The sequence below is a fragment of the Falco peregrinus genome, chromosome W (genome assembly GCF_023634155.1).
Source record: "Falco peregrinus isolate bFalPer1 chromosome W, bFalPer1.pri, whole genome shotgun sequence".
In the NCBI taxonomy this organism is placed as follows: domain Eukaryota; kingdom Metazoa; phylum Chordata; class Aves; order Falconiformes; family Falconidae; genus Falco; species Falco peregrinus.
This window is the reverse complement of record NC_073743.1, coordinates 10,318,598-10,341,688: the sequence shown is the minus strand read 5'-3', so window position 1 is coordinate 10,341,688 and position 23,091 is coordinate 10,318,598. Positions and strand designations below refer to the sequence as shown.

At 38.5% G+C, this 23,091-nt stretch overlaps 2 protein-coding genes across 6 annotated transcripts in view; one reads left to right on the top strand and one right to left on the bottom strand.

Annotated features, from left to right (window-relative positions):
- The window catches only part of LOC129782582 (tyrosine-protein kinase Fer-like), a 222,307-nt gene extending 211,593 nt beyond the window's left edge, over positions 1–10,714 (top strand). For all 5 annotated transcript variants that reach the window (XM_055792975.1, XM_055792974.1, XM_055792972.1 and 2 more), the window contains 3 exons: positions 85–239; positions 5,838–5,960; positions 6,659–10,714. In XM_055792975.1, coding sequence (XP_055648950.1) covers positions 85–239; positions 5,838–5,960; positions 6,659–6,813 — 433 coding nt within the window. In that variant the 3' untranslated portion in view covers positions 6,814–10,714. The remainder of the gene's footprint in view (positions 1–84; positions 240–5,837; positions 5,961–6,658) is intronic.
- A 5,473-nt stretch (positions 10,715–16,187) lies between these two features.
- LOC114010837 (uncharacterized) lies at positions 16,188–20,789 on the bottom strand. Its single transcript, XM_055793097.1, is given in 1 exon segment — positions 16,188–20,789. A coding segment is annotated over 1 exon segment (4,596 nt). The 3' UTR covers positions 16,188–16,193.
- Positions 20,790–23,091: the final 2,302 nt, after the last annotated feature.

The following is a 23,091-nucleotide window of genomic DNA, read 5'->3' as shown; positions in this document are numbered from 1 at the left end:
AAGAATTTTCTTCACATTTTACATGACTTTTAGTAGTTTCAAATGTGTGAAAATATGGGGTGGTTATTTCTTGTTCTAACTTAGAGACCTGGCTGCAAGGAATTGCTTGGTAGACGAAAACAACATTTTGAAAATAAGCGATTTTGGAATGTCTCGTCAAGAGGATGATGGAGTTTATTCATCATCAGGCTTAAAGCAGATTCCTATCAAGTGGACTGCTCCAGAAGCTCTCAACTATGGTAAGGATATATCTTATCTTTTTGGTAAAAAGAATATACAGTATAAGGTGCAAGGGGACTATAACATGGACAATATTTGAGCATATATATATATATATAATTTTTCCTTTTTCCCAGTTCAGATCAACAGTTGTTTAAAATATTTTAGTTACCTTAAAAATAATATTTCAGCCTCATTTAAGTTATGTAAAAATACTGTTTTCCCTTCAAAAGAACAAGACAGCAACATCAAATTCGATACTTATTCAACAGTAAAATAATGCTGTGGTTATGTTGTTAAGTTGTTCCAGTGAGTGGGAAATACTGCATATTTATGGCTTTTTTTAAGAAAAAGGGCAGAAGAATTTAACATTCTAGAGCACTCTATCAAATAAATGATTAAATAAATCATTGTATTGGAGAAAAAAAATGCTTTATTTTTTTAAACTGCAGCTTTTGTTTATATATTACTATGCTGTTATGGGGGAAAAAATCTATTATTTCTGATTGAGTGAAGTGGTCCATAATATAGTAGTTTGAAAACAAAAATAAAAACATCTGGATTTAGCTTTTTAGCTTGTAGGTAAAAGTAGAAAAAAAAGTTCTTCTAAGTGAGCTGTGAAGAAGCAGCAGCATATTAAATGAATGAGGTCATATTTTGAAAACACTTCGTTCAACCTATTCTTTACTTTTAAAAAGTACATTTATTTTAAAAAAGTAAAATTCTTTACTTATAAAAGGTGTTTTGAATTTTTATTTTCAGTGTTTCAAAAGTACTTGTAGTTTATTTGATATATAATAGAACCCCTTTCTCCACAGCCATACCAGTCCAGCAGGAAACTGGCTTTTATGACACCTTCATTTTGTATTTATGAGACTATGCTATTTTCCACACCATACAGAAGAATGCATAGCTGATTAACATATCTACTTATTTGCTGTTTCCTAAAATGAATCAACACCCAGCCAGTTTTAAGAGTTTTTCTGCAGTGTTTGGACGATAACCTGTCTCAAACATTGATTAAAGTATTCAGCAGTCTAATATTCAGCTTTCAAAATATGGTTGAAGCTTTCTGTGTCTAATGGGTTTGCATGGCAAGGTTTTGGTAGCAGGGGGGCTAAGTGGTGGCTTCTGTGAGAAGATGCCAGAATCTTTGCCCATGTCCATTGGAGAGAATGCCAGCCAGCTCCAGGACAGACCCGCCACTGCCCAAGTCCAAGTTAATCAGCAATGGTGGTAGCGCCTCTGTGACAGCATATGAAGGAGGAGAAAAAAAAAAAATATCTACAACAGTGTGAGAGAGAATCAGAACCATCAGTTACCATCAGAAGGTAACAGAACTTAAAAACGAGGCTTTAGGTTTATTTTTTGTGAAATTTTCTCCTGAAAATGATGGGGTTTCTTCTAAAATTCCATATTATTTCTAACATTATACCTGGCATTCTGTTACCAATGAGGTAGTATAACAAGTTTTATCTTCAAGTAAGTTATGTTTTATAGCATATGACTTGCAAATTGTGAAAATGAATTATTTTAGTTCTGATACCCCATTTATCAACACTGTTGAAATCCACTATAAATCTGCCAAAGCCTTGTCATAGGCCTACTTTAGGCTAACACAGGCCTATGCCTTAGCAGGGGCCAACACAGACTTCCTCATCACTCACCACTATCTAGCATAAATTCCTCATAGTTTGTTCATAGTTGCACCTCTGGGGAATCTTTTTTCTGTTATGGAGGATTTTAAAGTAGGTATTATCAGTTTACTGAAATGAAACTTCTGCTGCAAAAAGCTTTGATAGCAAACCAAGATAGGGTAACCGGAAGCTATAACTTTACTGTCTTGCCAAATCTCTGTATTTTGATTGGGCCTGTCACGCTTTGATCATGTGCACATAGAAGCTAATAGCAATTATTGGATAGGTAACATAGTGTTATAACTATAAAAGACAGCAGCACCTCTTGGAAAGAGATAAGAATCATCCATCAAGACCCTCTGTCTCCCACTGAACAGAATAGCACTTAGCCACTGATTTGATTTGGGTGACTCAGCAAGCTGAATGTGAGGTATCAAACTGCTATAGCTTATTATGTTTTGCTATATTTGTGTACAACACATGCAGATTAACAAGGATTTATCGTGTCCTTCCTTCTCGATCCCATCAAAAGCAGCAACGAATCATCTTTCCATTCAGTTTGCCCAGGAACCCAGCTTGATTCTCAGCCTAGCTCCTTCCCACAAAAAAATGGGCAAATACCTGGAGACTTATCATTTGCCATCTGAAATAATTACTCCTATAGTTCCTTCTCCCCTGAATATTCTGATTATAGAGCTTATGTCTCAGTGATTCTAAGTCATGTTATCATTCAGGTATTGAGATCCTTGAATGATGAAGGCTGTCTATTCAATTAGTACACGTACTTTAAAATTAGTTCATGTTTACTTCTGTAGTGTGTTTACATGGCAAGGTTTTGGTAGTGAGTGGGCTACGGGGGTGGCTTCTGTGAGAAGCTGCCAGAAGCTTCTTCTATGTCCATTGGAGCCAATGCCAGCCAGCTCCAAGACAGACCTGCCGCTGGCCAAGGCCGAGCTAATCAGTGACGGTGGTAGCGGCTCTGTGATAGCATATTAAGAAGGGGGGGGGGAAATATCTGCGCTAGTGGGAGAAGAGAGGAGTGAGACTATGTGAGAACAACAACTCTGCAGACACCAAGGTCAGTGAAGACGGAGGGAGAGGAGGTGCTCTAGGCACCGGAGCAGAGATTCCCCTGCAGCCCGTGGTGAAGACCAGACCATGGTGAGGCAGGCTGTCCCCCTGCAGCCCATGGAGGTTCACAGTGGAGCAGATATTCACCTGCAGCCCATGGAGGACCACACACCAGAGCAGATGGATGCCTGAAGGAGGCTGTGACCCATGGGAAGCCCACACCGAAAAAGGTTGGCTGGCAGGACTTGTGACCCCATGGGGGACACACACTGGAGCAGTGTGTGAAGAACTACAGCCCGTGGAAGGACTCACGCTGGAGAAGTTCATGGAGAATTGTCCCCCATGGGAGGGACCCCATGCTGGAGCAGGGGAAGAGTGTGAGGAGGAAGGAGTAGCAGAAACAATGTGTGATAAACTGACCATAACCCCATTCCCCTGCACCGCTTGGTGGGAGAAGGTAGAGAAATCAGGAATTAAGTTAAGTCTGGGAAGAAGGGAGGGGTGGGAGGAAGGTGTTTTTTCGGATTTGATTGAAATAAATTAAACTAATTTTCCCCAAGTTGAGTCTGTTTTGACCGTGAGGTAATTGCTGAGCAATCTCCCTGTCCTTATCAAAACCCACAAGCCTTTTGTTATATTTTTTCTCCCCTGTCTGTTTGAGGAGGGGAGTGATATAGCAGTTTTGGTGGGCACCTGGCAATCTGCCATGGTCAAACCACCACACTATTTTGTTTGATGCATGTTTTTTTGATGGATCATTTTTTCCACTCTCTTGAAAAGTGCAAGTTAAAATAATTGGTTTGTGTTTTGCCATTCTAATAATATGGTCATAAGTATTGTATTATTTGCATAGGTAAAACTGAAAGTGTTTAAGGATACCAGAGTGAAACAGAACTTAATGCACAGTATTTCAAATCTACATGACAGCCATTGAGCATGTGAGTTCTAACTAGCAAAATTTAATGGTTGGAGGAAAATGAGGAATACAGTCATTTGGTCATTACATGAATGATACAGTGCTGAAGAAAATAAATAAAAGTGCCTTTTTTTAAACACTTATAGATTCACCTTACATGACATTAATAGCAGTCACAAAAATATTGTAAATTAAAAAATTCAGGTTGAGAAGTCTAGAAACTGGATTAAGGCAAATGAAACTGTTAGAGTTGTGTATGAAGTCATGAATTAAATCCTGATGCTACTGGAGCATATGAAGATTTAACCTTTAGTTCAGTGGTTATTCTTCAATGCCATTCCATGCCATTATTTTTACTTGGGAGTATATGATTTCCATCACTTCCAGCAACTGAAAAATTGCTTTAAACACACTTAATAAAATTACATATTTAGGCCAAGGTTTAGGGCATTTTTGCTTCCAGTTATCTCAAAATTAAAATGCACTTTTAATGTATGTTTTTCCAGTACTACTTTTACACTTCGTTGTAATCTTAATAAACTATTGTATTTGTTTATGAAAGGGTATGCCCTTTTTTTCTCCAGAGAACTAATTTTACAGAAGTTGTACTTTCTTTTAAAAAAAAATCACTTATATCTATCAAATTACTTTATTGAAAAGTTTTAAATTACTGGATGCCAAACTGAAGAGAGTTGATATATAGACAAGAAAACTAATTTTACTACAAAAAGCAAAGTGAATGTCCCTAATTACTGTCTACTAATCACACAAGCTAATGTAGAGTGGTCAGCCGGAAGTGATATTTAGTTTAAGAGTAAACTGAACTTTCTGACTTCAGAACAGTTATCATATCACCATCTGTTGCTATAAATTACATGTATTTTCCTTTTTTCTAGTGTAAGTGGATTTAAAATGTTTAGCTGAAAATTTGACACAAGCTATGGGATTATAGGGCCTTTCTGGAAATGCGGCAGAAGGAAGGGGAAATAAGAGAAGTGAGTTAGTTTGGTTTGTTTAATGCTCAGAGATGAACAAACACACATTTGCAAACATGTGTATGTTTTTAAGTCTAAAGACTCTCATAGAATGTAACAAAGAAATACAGTCATGAAAAATTATGATAAATGGATTTTTAAGGTAACATTTTCATGGGGCCTGTTACAAAGGGCTAGGAGCCTACACTTTCTGATATAACGTGCATCTTGATGTGAATCCATCAGGGAAATAGAAATATCTCCCCCAAAAGCTGTCCTTCTCCCATAATATAAAGCTTTCATTCCACAAAGAGGTTTGGATTTAAATTATCTTAATTTTACCATATGTCTGAAGCATAGTTGAATATAGTAGTAGGCCAGATTATTTATTTGTAACCTGATTGGGTGCATTAGTTCTTCAAGGTCCAAATTAAACAACAGTTGAAGCAACTGTAGATTCATTTCCAGAGAACAGTTTCTCAGAGTAAGAAACCCAGGTCCTCTTTGCAATTAAGAACTACAATGACTTTAGCTCCTCTTGGAGGATTCGTGTTATATTAGGGAACTGGAAAAGGTACATTTTTTAAAAGTATGTTCAGAGTTGAAAGTTATTATAAACAAGGAAAAAAAAACCTGACATTTTTATGTCCTTTTATATTAAAAGATAATAAAAAATATTTTTGAGCAGTAAATGGAAATAAATTCTTAACTTACATGGAAAATTATCAACATAGTAAGATCTTCTCAACCATGTGCTTTGTGTAACAAGTCTCTGTCAAATTACAGAACTTTAGGTTAGCTTATATTATTCCTAGATATTAACTTTTAAGATAATTTATGCTTACAATTTGAAATACAGGAGAACATGATATCTGAAGAATGTTCATTAGGAGCTACCGCTTTATTATGCTTAAAGCTTGCCAAAATAACACTTACCTCTGCAGAAAATATGTGGCCATAATTATGTAATACATTAATTATTCTCTAATTTAAGCCACTGGTTTTCTTTCCTTTCCTTAGGGAGATACACATCTGAGAGTGATGTATGGAGCTTTGGAATCCTTTTGTGGGAGACCTTCAGTTTAGGAGTATGTCCGTACCCTGGAATGACAAACCAACAAGCACGAGAACAAGTGGAGAAAGGTAGTTAACTGTAGGGAGCAAAAGAGATGCTGTGTAGATCCATAGGGCTGTAGATACATACAGTATAAAAAATGTCAAAGAAATAACATATGGGTTATTTAGCTACTTTAGCAAAAATATAAGATTACTTAATTGCTGTTTAGCTTTCTGGGAGATGTAGTGTGATTTATAGACTTATTGCAAAAAGGAAGATAATGACTAGTGACTTGAGGACAGAGTTATAGCATGTTGGCTTCCATGGCTACAGAACTAAAAGGTGAAATGGAGAGGAGGGATTGATTGCTGTGCAAATAAAGGCTTTACCAGAATAAATTAGTTAAGATAATGCAAGTGGAAATATTCCAAACTGCTAGGGAAAAAAATTATATCATTCTATCATCTTCTCTATTAAAGTATTTCAGACAAAATTTTAAGTTATGGTGGAGATTGACAAGCTGGTTGAACAGCAAATGCCACGTATTTTTTCCCTTTTACAAAATAATCAAAAGACTTAAATAAAAGTAAATAACTGTGAACAGGGTTTCAGGTCTTTGATTTCATCATCTTTAGTGGCATTTCAGGACTCTTTATCCTCTACATATTTCTACTGCATAATATTTTTTTAATACAACAATATTGAATTTTGCTAGTTTCTTTTTAAATTTGTCAATATGTATCATTTATCAATGCTATATATTTTTCCCTTTTTTGTGTACCAGGATACCGAATGTCAGCACCACAAAATTGTCCAGAAGAAATATTTAAAATAATGCAGAAGTGCTGGGCCTACAAACCTGAAAACCGGCCAAAATTCAGTGAGATTCAGAAAGAGCTGTCTTCAAGCAAAAAAAAAAGTGACATAGTGATGAACTAGTGCCAACTCAGTCTGTAGGACTTTATTTTCCAGTAAAGTAATATTTCCCCTTAAACAATGCATTTATACAACATTATTTGCAATATCCTTCTAACTACTTTAAAATTAACTCTTTTTTTATATATACAAGTCTACCAATGATGTCTACACCTGCATTAAAGACATATTCTGACAAATGCTGTATATCCAGTCACAGTAATATTGTCATTTATGATACACATAAATAGAAAGGCACATATTGTGACTGTGGATTCTATCTATTTTACAGCAAGTAAATGCTAGTGAAATTTTTCAGAGGTTTTCTACATTATGGTGGGTTCTCTCTCTCCTATTCCTGTCTCAGATATCAACACTATGGCACTGTAATGTGGTGACTGTGTCACACGATGGCCTTAAAAGTGAAGACAGTTTTTGATAAGTATATCAATGAGACACTTTTATATTTTTTTAAATTCTTTATGCAACTGATATTTTTAAATGATACCTTGTTTAAGGATGAAGGTCAGATTCTGGATGTAAGGGGAAATCCAGAATTTTCTTTTCTAGAAAATTGAACTACATGTGTATTTCTTATCACATTATAGTAAATACTTCTGACTTTGGATGTGATTTACTTAAGCTTCTGCTTTTTTCCTATGAACCCATCAGAATTCAGTGATATGTCTCTTTTGCAATGAACTACATTTATTTAACAAACAAAAAAGCCAATTTCAAGTCTTGACTACATGTATGTTGTTAACAAATATTGCAAATCATCTGCCTTACAAAAAATAAGTAAAAGCAGTAGGTGCACACATGTAGAAAAGGTCAACAAGAAGTAGATTTGCTAAAGATAGCAGCATGTTATATATAACAAATAGGATTAGTTTTAGAGGAGTAAAAGAATGTGAATTACTAGATATGCTTTTGATCCTGTTTTTTCCTTCAATTTGCAGTAATTCTCAGTATGCAACTGAAGCCTGCAAAAGCTAAACAAAAGTACATTCCATGCATAGTATCCAAATAAAAACACTGCTTCTCTATGCCATAAGGAAATATGTTTTAAGCCTCTAGCAGACTGATCGAGGCAGAGTAGAAACATTAACCATTTAGCTTTTTAAAATCATTACAATCAGATTTCAAAAGACTGGGGACAGTAGAGCTGCAAGTGCCAACAAGAAGGAAAAAGTTTGTATAAAAAATAACATTCCTACAGAAAGAATAAAGACTCAACATTCAGAGGAGGAAAGGCACAAAGTTTGTTACTATGACTCTTGGTTTTCTTTGCAACTTGGACTATCATGTCCCTTTGTATCTTCTACATAAAATTATAATTGGAATATATGTCCAGGTGTAGAATTTATGTGTTAATTCTGATTTCTTTAATTTTCAAGAATTTGTATATTACTAGCCATTTTAGAGCACCATGTTTTTAGACATCATTTAGGCAGGATTTATGTCATGCAAAGGGGAGGGGAGATTTTCTCGACCCCTAGTGTTTGATCTGTCTATCAGCATCCCAAGAAAGGCAAGACCCTTGTGCCTGACCGGTCTGTCAATGTCCCGCTATAGGGACCCTTCACTGAGAAGTCCTGCTGGATCAGAGGGCGATTTGACTGACTTGTTCAGGGAAACGTGCCAACAGCATAAGGGGGACCCCTCAGCAGGTCTTCCCACTTTATTCAAATATGTTACCCGCTGCCAGCAACTCCTAGTGCCCACGAAGGACTAACACTAACACTTTATGGAATAATACTCTTTATTAATATAAACTTGTGACAGAATAAGGTTCGAAGATTGCAAGTAACTGCAAGTAAGCTTTAAGCAATATATCTAATAGCAGCTAGCATAAGTTAGTCATAGAAAAAAGTTCTTACCCAATAGGCATCCCTATGGGGGAGATGACAGGTTCAGCCCATCGACTGATCCCAGAAGTTACGATGGAGTCTTCCCTAACTTCTTCCCTCATCTGTCCACTTTTTATGCTTCATAGTACATTGCATATTCATTCATCATACACAGGATTGGTTACAAGTTTCTCAATTTTAATGCAAATTAGTACACATCCTCAAATAGCACTACTGAAGTTCTCTACTAACTACACATGCTCCTCAAGCAGGATTTTGCCCTCTTTTGGGGGGACTATTTGAGTCGGAGGTTGTGATCTCCCACTATCTTTGTCCTACTGTTAGCTGTATTTAAAAAAAAAAAAGAATTAATAAAATTCTCAAATGAAGTTGACTGAGGTCACAGAGTGAAAACAGAATTAGGTGAAGTTGATACTTTCTTCCTCTGCCTTCCCAGAATTGAAAGCTTTGTAAGTAAAACTTGCAACAGCTGTCTTGGTGTTTTATAGGTAAATATGAACTGTTATCCAACAGGACAACATAGGATGCATACTGCTACTAGCAAAGAAGGATTGGGGGAAAAAAAAGTATTCCTAAATTGCCACTATTTGGAACTCTCATCTAGTTTTAGAACTACAAAAGTTTATAAATCAGCTACATAGCTGAAATTTTGTGAATAGGTTGAGAGACAGCTCATGCTTCTCCATTAAAACCCTTCTTCAGTTTAAGGCAATTATGCTTTTAAAAGAAAAATCACTTTGATAGAGGTTGCTTCTAAATTGTACATGTTGAGGCTATTGAGGAAGACATTTCCACCACTAAAAAAAATATTTAAAAGATTCACAGTACTGTCTTTATACAGTCAACTCAGTCATTTCAGTCTTTCTCAACATAAAAAAAATCCACAAATATTAAATGCAATAGCAAAACAGAATACTTGGATTACTAATATGTAAACTAGTTCTCTCTGAACTTGTGCTTCAATTATTAAAGAATCTTTCTGCTCTTTAAACAGGGCTGCAGTAGGCTAACAGCTGTAGCTGCACTGTACTGCTAAACCAGAAGAATCTGGCCCTTTGCACCTCCCAAACATTTTTTAACTCTGACAGCTCTACCACAGGTACTCCCCTTTCACTTACTTCAAGAAAGTTACTCTTGTGAGACAAAATTTCTGATATATCCCTGATTTTGTTTGACTCAAAAGTTTCATAGTGATGTTATACCTTTATACCTGTGGCAATGTGTTTGTATGAAAATTTTAGTAACTGTGAATCCAAGGTGAAACATAGTTCAAATCATGGTTTAATCAAGCTACAAACCCTAAATACATATAAAATTGTCTACATCATAAAAGACATCAGAACAAGAACATTCCCCACTGCTTAATTTACAATACAGAACAACCTTTTCCTATTCTTATCGAACACTATTAAGCCAATTAAGCCCCTTTCCAAAGGAATGATGTTGTCAGACCAGATCCAAAACACTACCTTTAAAATTAATACCAATTCCTCAGTTCCATTTGAGCTTCACTTTAAACATGCCTTCTACTTATCAGAACTTTCCAAATAGGATTAGTTTTCATTATTGTCACCCATTTTGCTTTTAGAAATCTGACCTCTTTACATCATATAACCTTTAATTATGCCAGTAATTATACAACCCTCCCAAATTCTGAGACTTGAAACTTCAAACAACAAGCACTGCTAAGTCAATAAAAGTCTACAGGGAACCCAATTTTTCATTAGGTGACTAAGTTGATATGGCTTAATGCATTTTAAATATATAAATTTTTTAGTTGAAAAAATTACTGATATTTTGAACAGCAGTATTGCTTCCACAAACTATCTGTTCAATAGAAGCATTTACATTTCACTTGAATTCTACACAGAGGTATGTGGATAACTGGCTAGCTGAAAAGGGTCACATAGACATAGTCCAGCTGGCTGGACAAAAATGCACATCGCTCTCAGCTTATCTGAAGTAAAGCAAAATACACTATCCTTGGCTGTTCTTGTTACACAATAACAGGAAGATCGCGGTGGGAAAAGAATGTTGCAGGTGGGAACAGAAAACTACAGAAGAGAAACTAGGGGCGGGCTTGGTATTTAGGCAACTAACCAATAATGAGCTTAACTTTTGTAATATGTATGAGCTAATTATAAGAAGGCATAAAAGGTGACTGTAAGAGACAATAAACGAAGTCTGCTGATCACTCATATTGAGTGACTGTGTCTTCCCTCCGTCGCAACAGAGGTAAACCTGTACCTTTATTCCTCTTCAGTTTTTCAGTGAAAGGAACTGCTGAATTATAGTAACCAATTCAGGTGCTTTCAGCTGTTTTGATATGCAGCATAGATGCAGCCAGGTTGTCATAGAGAAGATCTTGCACTCTGTATGGCACCTTTTTATAGCATGTTTATGCTTGCTACAAATCACTAATAAATTCACTGGAGACTGGAAGTTTCTTGTATCTCTGTATATAGCAAATTCATTACAACACCTGAAGTTGTAGTGCTTAAGGAAAGAGGAGAGATATGACATTATTGCCTTCCCTCTACCTTCTGCTTAGTCATGCCACAGATTCAGAGTCTTCAGTAGACCTACCAACTAGAAGAAAAATATCTGTTCCCACTGTTAATTGTATCATTACCTTTAACTGAGAACTTATTTTTTCCACAGAGTTTCCCACCTAATTTTAACTAAAATGCTAAAAACATGTAATAGAAAAACCTCAGAATTTAGGCTCACTATGTGGGACACAAAAGATAGGCAGATAAAGACATCTTGGAGACTGAAAGCCAAAATCAAGCACCTATCCATCCCTTCTATTAAAGAATTGTGTAGTTATATGCATATTCAAAATCCTTCCAGATACAAAAATTTGAACTAATAGTTGTAAGACTGCTATTATTTTCAACTACGTGTTAATTTTCCTTTGTATAGTTTTAGGTATCTGGAGAAGGAGGAGGGATGCTGAGGAAGGTGGGAAGGTTGATTCGCTGACCCACTAGCACACACAAGTTTTGACACTTCTAACCTTGAGTAGGGTACAGATAAAGTTTTCAAACATGTTTAAATTTTTTTTCAAATTTGTGCCAAAGTATGCATCATCAAGTTTAATATTGGGTAAAGCATCTTTTATACTCTTTGTTGTTTAAAAAATATGTTTGTGAAACAGATCGATAATGCATAACACTGGAAATGGGTATTCTTCCCAAAAGTACACATGTAAAAACCAAAACATTTGTGATTCATCTGCTTTTAAACAAGTATGAAAATGATAACTAATACAATTGTTAGTTGTCTGTCCTTTATAATTTTAAATAGATATGCATTCAAACTTTATTTATTTGCCAATTTTTTATATACTCTAAAGCTACACTTTTCAACTTAAGCTAGCTTTTTACTTTTGTATGCTGTTACAAAACAGAATTTCGGTATTCTTGTAAACTGCAGACTGTTTTTGAATAATTCTTTGACTTTTCTCCAGTCCCTCTTTTACTGCACCCTTCCAACAAATGTAAAATATTTGCATCAAGCTGTCTCAAATTTAATTTGATATTTACAGCACATATTTATTTACTTTCTTCTGTAGTCAAGTGGAAGATCAACTTTAGTAACACTGCTCTTGAATATGCTACTATACAAAACATTTTGTATTTCACAAAGAAAAAAATAATTATGTGAATTATGTTGTCAGTTTCTGAATTTAATACCTGTGTGATCCCTGCTTACAGTTTGACTGTCACTTGTGGCTACCTTTTATAATTCATAAGGGATTGAAAGAAAGAGTAACCCAACGGGCACAAGGGAAAGGACATGTCAAAACAGGCTCAGAACTTTAGGGCTAGAACCTTGCAGCTTTGAGGGTGTGAGACCATGTATTTTTTTCCTCAAACCAGAACTGTGTTAGGAAGCTAACCTCCCCATTTCTACAATCATTTCCAGGTAAGAGGAATGCAGTAATCTGAAGATATATACAAACTTTATACTGTTTCTTTTACCCATGGCCTAGTTCTCTATTTACTTTATAATAAAACCCAAAATTTTACTCATATTACTTATATTTTAAATGCTAGTTTGGTTTTAAACCAGTTTCTTTAAAGACACTTTATGCTTTACTTAGAACTGTTGGGAGAAGGGTTTGCCGGAGTCAAGAAATTACTCAATATGAGTTATGCATCTTGCTCAACTTTATTAGTTTCTAACACTACTTATATAGACTCGATACACATGCATATTCGTAAAGCAAAAATATAATTGGTTAGTAGCGTGTGGATAACTGGCTAGCTGAAAAGGGTCACATAGACATAGTCCAGCTGGCTGGACAAAAATGCACATCGCTCTCAGCTTATCTGAAGTAAAGCAAAATACACTGTCTTTGGCTGTCCTTGTTACACAGTAACAGGAAGATTTCGGTGGGAAAAGAATGTTGCAGGTGGGAACAGAAAACTACAGAAGAGAAACTAGGGGTGGGCTTGGTATTTAGGCAACTAACCAATAATGAGCTTAACTTTTGTAATACGTATGAGCTAATTATAAGAAGGCATAAAAGGTGACTGTAAGAGACAATAAACGAAGTCTGCTGATCACTCATATTGAGCGACTGTGTCTTCCCTCCGTCGCGACAAATGGCGCCCGAACAGGGACCCTAGAGAGGGCTGAACCTGCGAGCCACGGCTCGACGGAGATTCGGGTACCGGTGCTGAAAGCAGCGCAGGAGGCAGAAGGGCACAGTCCCCGCGCCCGGGAGCACCTACAGAGGGTCCCGCCGGCCACGCGTCGCCGAAGTCTCGCAAAGGCTGCAACAGCGCTGACGACGGTATGGAGAGACAAGCGACGTACGATTCGCTCAAACGCTTTTTAGAAAAGCGGAGCGTTCAGGACATAGATTGTAAAAAGGAATTCCTCGGGTTATTAGCGTATGGGATAGCGTCCGTGACCCCCGCGGCAGCGGCGAGCGGCGGCGCGCGGCCCGGCAGGCCCCTTCCCGGCCGCGGTTTCTCTCCGAGGCGGCACCATCCCCCCCCCCCCTCCGATCGGCGCCATGGCGATGCAAGCGGCCAAGCGAGCTGACATCCGGCTGCCCCCAGAGGTCAATCGGATCCTTTATATTCGGAACCTGCCGTATAAAATCACAGCGGAGGAAATGTATGATATCTTTGGGAAATACGGACCTATTCGACAAATCAGAGTTGGAAACTCTCCTGAAACAAGAGGAACAGCTTAAGCTTCTCAAGGAAAAATACGGACTTGATTACAAACACACCAAAAAAAAAAAAAAAAAAAAAAAGTGCTTCAGATGTCCCCTACAAGAAATGGGTTTCTGCCTTGAACTATCAAAAATCTCTGTGCTTAAAGAGAAGCCTTTTTGCCTTGATGGAGATAATTTATGCTGTATTCTGTATTTATGCTGTATTCTGAATGTGGAAATTGGTTGGGACTAGGAGGCTGGCTTAAAGGCATTTTGCAAACGGGATTATTATTTTTGGTCATTATTGTAATAATAGTTTTTTGATCAAAACCAGCCAAAATTATTTGTAAGCATTTGGCATATCTGAAGAGAATGCCTTTATTTGAATCAGCAGTTAAGGTGTAGTTTAGTCTGATGCTGTGGTTTTATCTGCTTCTGGTGAATTTTTGAAGTGATGAAATCAGAGATACAAGGTATACTAAGAGTTATGTTTCAAAGAACGTCTTCAGAATTTCTTAGTGATTAAGTATTCTTTATTGTCGGCGCCGGGTGTACGGGGGATCCTTCCACCAATCGTACACACCCAGAGGGGCAGATTATCTTATATTTATATAATGAAACAATGAATATTCCATTAACGCCTATACATATTCATCACCTGAACCCGCCTACCCTCGCTTCGTATGTTAATTAGCTTATCAGTCCTTCACGCTTGCGCAGATTCTTCCAAAAATTGTGGGCCGGGGTCTTTAGAATGTGGGCAGTGGTCTATGGGAGGAAGGCCGTAGGTCTTCCTCACGGTGTACTTTTCACCTTAGGTCTCAAAAGTGATGAGTTGGCAAACTTGTAGAAATCTTTCCCGGGGTTTTTACAATACTCCTTGTTAATTTGACTCAAGGCCATCCTGCTGTCCCGTTATCTCCTTGGTAGGGCAGCTTGCTTTGCAGATAGGGAGGACAGCTCCCCTTTCAGAGATTTGCAACTTTCTTGCCAGAACAGTCTATATGATCTTTCAGACATTTTAACCCCTTTGTTGCTATACAATTACAAGCTTATTTATGCATTAAAATGAATATTGATTTATGAGTACAAACTTGACCATATTATTTACAACTTATTCACATCATTCCCCCCTTTTTCTCGATACAAGCAAATTCTTTTGCATTATATATATTTTCTCATGTTTATGCACCAGAACATGCACCTAAACACTACGCATGCATATACACCAAACACTGTAAAAACTACTAACATAGTAAAAATCTGTTTTATCCATCGTAGGTCAGGCAGCCAGGAGGTTAACTTGTTCCATATTCCCTCAAAGCTCCAAGAGAGATCATCCTTTGTAATCTCATGTAATATTCTGGTTTGTTCCCAAATCTTTTCTAAATCCAAAGTTACTCTCTTGTCGTTGTTTATGTATGTGCAACAACTTGTATTTATTAGTGTGCACACTCCTCCTTCTTTGCTAAGTAGCATATCAAGTGCCAGTCTATTTTGTAAGGTCATTCTTGAAATACTTTTAATTTCCTCTTGTTGTGCCTGTATGGCATCAGTAGTAAAGTTCATGGCAATTTCCATAGTAGCAGAGAGGTTTACTAAAGCTTTTTCTAATTCACTTACTCCCAACCATGGAAAAAACCAACGAGCAAAACTATGAAAGGCAGTAGGTCTCTGTATAAGAGGATTTGTACTTTCTCGTCTAATCCTTTTAATATATGATCTAATTAGTCCTTGTGTCAGATTATGAACTATGAAGATGTGCGGAACAACAGGCCCTACAGCACATTCACCCTGCCAGCCCAAGGGTAAAACCTTTCGGGCTTTGTCTCCGCATATCCAGTACCATCCAGTCCCTGAGGGAGTGGGCCATCCCTTAGGAGTAGTATTGTTTCTCCTCCTGGTCTGGTTTTTATTCCAAAGATTTGCCCCTCCATATTTCCAATAGGATGTACAATTGGGGTACCTGCCTATGAAGACTGTTTTCCCGCATCTTTTATCGGTCGAATTCCCTCCTGTTTCAGGTTCGGTCTTATTCAAGAAGCACCTTTGGACACACGGGACACCTCTACTAGAGTTCAAAGGAGCATTGATATCCAGTGACCAAGACAATTCCTTAACTTCTAATTGGGTGTACTCTGAAATAGTCATTTTTGAAAAAGCCGCATGTATTTCGGAATCATTCGGAAATGCACTACCTATCAGGGGAAATCCCCGACCTGCATTTTCAGGCATTTGAGTACAAATCCAGCAAGAGGTTAGGTTGAAATTCTGAACAATATTCCTTAGTAATTGTAAATACATATTCTGGTCCCATGCATTGACATTCCCTATCCACAACCCGGATATCAAGGTAATTATTGTCCATCCTTTCGACACAACCGTAACTTTAGGGGTTCCATTTGCGTAGCTTCCCATCGTGAACCTGGAGCTTTTTTTACTCTCGAGTAGTGGATCCAAGCGACTTGTTCCTTAATCTTGATAGCAGTATGAGTTGTCAACAGTACTTGATGCGGTCCACTCCATTTTTCCTCCAAAGGTTGCCCTGAAAAAGTCTTTATATATACATAGTCACCTGGTTTGAAAGAATGAACTGGTTGATCTAATCCTCTGGCCCTGGTTCCTAGAACGTGCTTTTGTACCTTACTCAGTTGTTTCTGTAGTTCAGATACATAATTATATAAGTATTCTGATCCTAGCTGTGTTAAGTTTTCTCCGCTAAACAAAAATTGATAAGGCCTTCCATACAAAATCTCAAAGGGGCTTAAATTTTCTCTCACTCTTGGTTTAACTCTGATTCTTAATAATGCTAACGGGAGAGATTGTGGCCATGTCAGATTAGCTTCTTGTCCTATTTTAGCTATTTGTTGTTTAATTAAATGATTCATTTTTTCTACCTGTCCACTTGCCTGTGGCCTATAAGGAGTATGTAATTGCCAGTCTATCCTGAGAATTCTGCTTATTTGCCGTACTATTTGTGCACAGAAATGAGAACCCCTGTCAGAAGACATTGCGGCTGGGATCCCAAAACGCGGGATTATCTCGTTTGTCAGAACCTTAACCACCTCTCTTGCTTTATTCGTTCGACAGGGAAAGGCCTCGGGCCATCCTGAGAAGGTATCAGTTAATACTAATAAATACCGATACCCCCCTTTTCTAGGAAGTTCTGAGAAATCAATTTGCCATTGTTCTCCGGGATAGTTTCCTTTACCAATTATCCCAAACCTCACTTTATTTTGAGTATTGGGGTTATTGTGTAGACAAACGCTGCATTGTTGAGTTACCTGTTTTACGGTAGTATACAAATTTCGCCCTACCATTATCCGACTCAAACTCTGATATAGAGTATCAGCACCCCAGTGCGTCCTATTGTGTTCTGTAAAAACTATAGACCAAATTAGGTTGGAGGGTATTATTACACGGTTGTCTTTCAGATATACCCATCCATTTACCCCTTTTTTACCTTTCAGATCCTCAATTAATTTTAAATCTTCCTTCGTATAACTCGGCTTTTGACTTACATCTATAGTTTGGATTTTACTGTCTGGTATTAAGGACAACGCTTTTATGTCAGCTGAGTCAGCCACTCGTTTGGCCTCTTGGTCTGCTAATCGGTTTCCTATTTCAAATTCAGCATTCCCTCTCTGGTGTCCCCGACAATGCATAATAGCCACTTTTTCTGGTTGCTTCACAGCTTCTAATAATTGTAAAATTTCTTCTGCATGCTTTATCTGTCTTCCTTGAGCAGTTAACAGTCCTCGTTCCTTCCAGATTGCTCCATGAGCATGCACCACACCGAATGCATATTTGGAATCTGTCCAAATATTTATCTTCTTTCCCGCCGCTAGCTCTAATGCTCGTGTCAGAGCAATTATCTCTGCTTTCTGGGCAGACGTCCCAGGGGGCAACGGTTTAGACTCAATTACCTGTTTGGTGGTGGTAACGGCATACCCTGCTTTACGTTGTCCTTGCTTCACGAAGCTGCTTCCATCAGTGTACCAAGATTCGTCGGCATCCTCTAAAGGTTCTTCTTTAAGATCTGGTCGGCTCGAATACACAGTTTCCATTGTCTCTATACAGTCATGGACCACCGGTTCATCCAGAGTTCCGCTGAGAAAAGAAGCTGGATTCACAACATTAGTGACAACAATCTCCACGTCATCTTGTTCCACTAATATTGCCTGGTACTTTAAGAATCTCTGCGGTGAAAGCCAGTGGTTTCCTTTCTGTTCCAAAACTGCTGAGACTGTATGGGAGACTAGCACTGTCATCTTCTGTCCCATCGTAAACTTTCGGGCCTCCTGTATGTTAATAACTACTGCAGCAACAGCCCGTAGACATCCAGGCCATCCTTTGCTTACTTCATCTAATTGTTTGGAGAAGTAAGCTACTGCCCGCTTATAGGGACCCAATTTCTGTGCTAGTACTCCTAAGGCTATCCCTTGTCTTTCATAGGAAAACAGGAAAAAAGGTTTCGAAAGATCCGGTAACCCCAAGGCTGGAGCTTTCATTAATTCCTGCTTTAACTGCCTAAAAGCCTTCTGTGCTTCTCCAGTCCAAACCAATTTGGATTGATCCTTCTTAACCATCTCATACAGAGGCTTCACTATCAGTCCATAATTATAGATCCAAAGACGACACCAACCTGTCATTCCCAGAAAAGTCCGCAGTTCCTTTACCGTTCGCGGTTCCGGTGTCCGACAAATGGTTTCTTTACGTTCTGTTCCCAGCTCTCGTTGTCCTCCCGAGACCTCGAATCCCAGATAAATCACTCGTTGCTGAACCAGTTGGGCTTTCTGTTGAGAAACTCGATATCCATTTAGTCCCAGAAAATTAAGCAGGCTTATCGTCCATTGGACACAGCCCTCTCTTGTCTCAGTAGCTATTAAGAGATCGTCTACGTATTGTAATAAGGTTCCTTCAGAGTCTGGGGTCGACCAGGACTCAAGCTCCTTAGCTAATTGATTCCCAAAGATAGTCGGGCTATTTTTAAATCCCTGGGGTAAAACTGTCCAGGTAAGCTGCGTTTTTCTCCCCGAATCAGGGTTTTCCCATTCAAAGGCAAATAACTTCTGACTTTCCTTGGCTAGGGCCAGACAGAAAAAGGCGTCCTTCAAATCCAGTACAGTAAACCAAACTTGACTGCTTTTTAGTTTAGTCAATAGAGTGTACGGATTGGCCACTACTGGATGTATATCCTCAGTGATTTTATTTATGGCCCTTAAATCCTGAACTAGCCTATAACTCTTTCCATCTGCCTTTTTGATTGGTAATATGGGCGTGTTATATTCTGATTCACACTCAATTAGTAGCCCATATTGTAAAAATCTGTCAATTATTTCTTTAATTCCCCTCCTATCCTCTATCCTTAGAGGATATTGTTTAACCTTCACAGGCTCTTTCCCTAATTTCAACCTTACAGTTATTGGAGTCACATTCTTGGCTTTTCCAGGAATTTCGGTAGCCCAAACTCCTGGGTACACTTGATCTGCAATTTCCGGAGGCACTTCACTTCTAAGATTAGTTTGTATCAATGCTAAGCTTAGTACATTTATTAACTGTTCTTCCCTTATTCTTAGCCTCATTTTTCCTTTCTCAAAAACTATTTCTGCTTCTAATTGTTCTAATAAATCCCGACCCAATAGTGATTTTGGTGACCCCGGTAAGTACAAGAACTTATGTATTCCCACCTGTTTCCCTAATTTATACTTTAGCGGTTTTAGGAAAAAGGCTTTTTGTTGTTGGCCCGTAGCCCCCACTACAGTCACAAAGTCTTTATCTTCTGGCATTAGCTTTTGATTTAACACCGAATAGGAAGCACCTGTGTCTATTAAAAATTCCATTTCTTGTCCCGAGTTCCCTAGCTCTATTTTAACCAGAGGATCTGCTAGGGTAGATTCTCCTGGTCGACTTCATTGATCCGATGAAACATTTGCTATCATGTTTCGAGCTCCCCCTCGCTTTGGACACTCCCCTTTCCAATGGCCTACCTCTTTACAATAGGCACACTGATCTGATCTTAGAGGTGGTTGCTGGGTCCTTATTCGTTTCCCATCTCCCCTATTTTTAACTCGAAAAGTTGGTCCCTGATTATTTAATGCAGCTACTGTTGCTGCTGCAATAGTCTGTCCCAGTTTCTGTCTTTCCTCCCCTTCCCGGTTTCTAAACACTCTCCATGCTTCCTCTACCAGTTTTTCTAAGTCTCTCATGTCTGCCCCTTGTAATTTTTGGAGTTTTTTCCTTATGTCTTCTGTTGATTGTCCCAGAAACAATGAAATCAATTGTAATTTACCCCCTTCTGAGGACGGATCTATCGTTGTAAATTTTTGCATAGCTGTTCTTAAACGTTCCAAAAATTCTGTGGGGGTTTCAGACGGTCCTTGTTTTATAGTGTACAACCTGGACCAATTTACAGATTTGGGAATAGCATTTTCCAGGGCAATTCTTATCCATTCCTGATACCTTTTTAGTAATCTATAATCGTTACCATCATTATAGTCCCAATCGGGGTCTGCTCTCGGGACATGTACTTCCACAGTTCCGGGCAGAACCCCTGAAGCTATTTGCACTTGCACATGCGTCCGGGCTGTTTTTATTACCAATTGCTTCTCTGTTTCCGGCAGAGCTGCTAACATTATTTCTATGTCTTTCCAATCCGGATCTAAATTTTTCATAATTAATTCGAACCTGTTAGCCACCTCCTCCGGGTCATCCCTATAACCTTTTACAGCTTCCTTCCACGAATCTAATTCACTAGTGGTAAAAGGAATTTTAATTCTAACCGGTCCATTAGTCCCCACAGCTTGTCGCAGAGGGGCTTGCATCACCGGTCCCGACTGGTTACTTATTCCTGCCTTACTCCTTGTACGTGCAGTAATCGGGGTAAACCCTTTTGAATTCTTACAGTCCTCGCCCCCCTCATCCACAGACTTCTCCGTCCGGATACTTTCCATATTCGATAGGGGTGGAACATAATCCTCCATCCTACTTTCTCCCTCCTCTGGCTCCCCTAACTTTAGACATCTCTGACCGATACTACATGCAGAGCAACACCTCTTCAACTTTCCTTTCCCATCTTTTCTCATGTCCCTTTCCATTGCTAATATTAAGGGATCCTGTGGAGCTAGATTAATTCCACACCCTTTTTGCCACTCCGGATGATTTCTCAGGGTAAAAAACATATCTGCATACATTACTTCATCCCATTTTCCTTCTCTTCGCAAAAATAGCATTAACTGCAACAAGGTATTATAATTTATAGTTCCGTTAAGTGGCCATTTCTCACCATCTTCCAGCTTATACAACGGCCACCACTGATTGCAGTACTTTATCAATGTTTTCTTATTCACACTTCCACCAGCAGACCCTCCAATAACCCTCCAGTGACTCAGAACACATCCTAACGGGCTTTTCTTTAAAATCCCACCACTCTGCTTTCCTCCCATTTTTCCAGCTTACACTCACAGAACACACTTATCACTTACAGAATTACTACTTACAAAATGCAACACGCAGGTATCTTTCTACAGCAACACCAAGAGCTCACTATTATTATCAAAATATAGCCGAAATCACAGTAACAATTATCAAAGTCAAATTCCACATTCCATAAATCCGGTAACCAAAATAAGCAACACTGCAGCAAATAAGCTTTATAAGCAAACTTGCCAGATTCCAGATGGCAATTAAATGTTGATAAAACCCAAACAAAACCAGAAGTATACTTAGGGTGCCAGCCACAGAAGTATACCTGAGTTTTCCAGACCAGATGTATACCCGAGAAACTAGTTCCCAAGCATACCCAGATGCATACCTGAGAAACTAGTTCCCAAGCATACCCAGATGTATACCTGAGAAACTAGTTCCCAAGCATACCCAGATGTATACCTGAGAAACTAGTTCCCAAGCATACCCAGATGTATACCTGAGAAACTAGTTCCCAAGCATACCCAGATGTATACCTGAGAAACTAGTTCCCAAGCATACCCAGATGTATACCTGAGAAACTAGTTCCCAAGCATACCCAGAAGTTACCCTGCAGAAATCAATTTTCTCGTCTTACGGGTAACCCCAGATTACCGGTAATACCAGAATACAGCAATAAAGAATATTATCACTTACAGAAGATGGGATTCTTGTCTGCCTCCGCAGTGATCCGATGAGTTGGGGAGTCCCTCCGGGAAAATCCCGGGGGTACCCAAGGGAGTCCACTTCCCAGCGGGTCCTACGGTCAGGCAGAGAGCCGTCCCATCTGGGTCGCCAGATTGTTTCAAAGAACGTCTTCAGAATTTCTTAGTGATTAAGTATTCTTTATTGTCGGCGCCGGGTGTACGGGGGATCCTTCCACCAATCGTACACACCCAGAGGGGCAGATTATCTTATATTTATATAATGAAACAATGAATATTCCATTAACGCCTATACATATTCATCACCTGAACCCGCCTACCCTCGCTTCGTATGTTAATTAGCTTATCAGTCCTTCACGCTTGCGCAGATTCTTCCAAAAATTGTGGGCCGGGGTCTTTAGAATGTGGGCAGTGGTCTATGGGAGGAAGGCCGTAGGTCTTCCTCACGGTGTACTTTTCACCTTAGGTCTCAAAAGTGATGAGTTGGCAAACTTGTAGAAATCTTTCCCGGGGTTTTTACAATACTCCTTGTTAATTTGACTCAAGGCCATCCTGCTGTCCCGTTATCTCCTTGGTAGGGCAGCTTGCTTTGCAGATAGGGAGGACAGCTCCCCTTTCAGAGATTTGCAACTTTCTTGCCAGAACAGTCTATATGATCTTTCAGACATTTTAACCCCTTTGTTGCTATACAATTACAAGCTTATTTATGCATTAAAATGAATATTGATTTATGAGTACAAACTTGACCATATTATTTACAACTTATTCACATCAGTTATGAGGTAGTAAGGTAATAATCTAAGTAAGGGTGCTGTCTTTTATATCTACAAGTGCAATATGCTTTTATGTAGCAGAGAGAAACTTTGACAATAATGTTGCTTGAGCGAGATGTGCATGTGACAACTTGGGAAAAGGGATATCACAACTGGAGTGCAACAGTGTTTCTACGTCTGGCAGAGTGAAATCTTTCAAGACCTGAGTTTAGACAGTCTAAAATAAATTGTCAGTATTCAGAAAACCCATCTTAAGCCTCTTTTGCTTACATAGTGTTATGGAAGTCAACTGCTATTGTAGAGAATTAATGATTTTTTAATACATATTAACAAATACTACTATTTTAACTTGA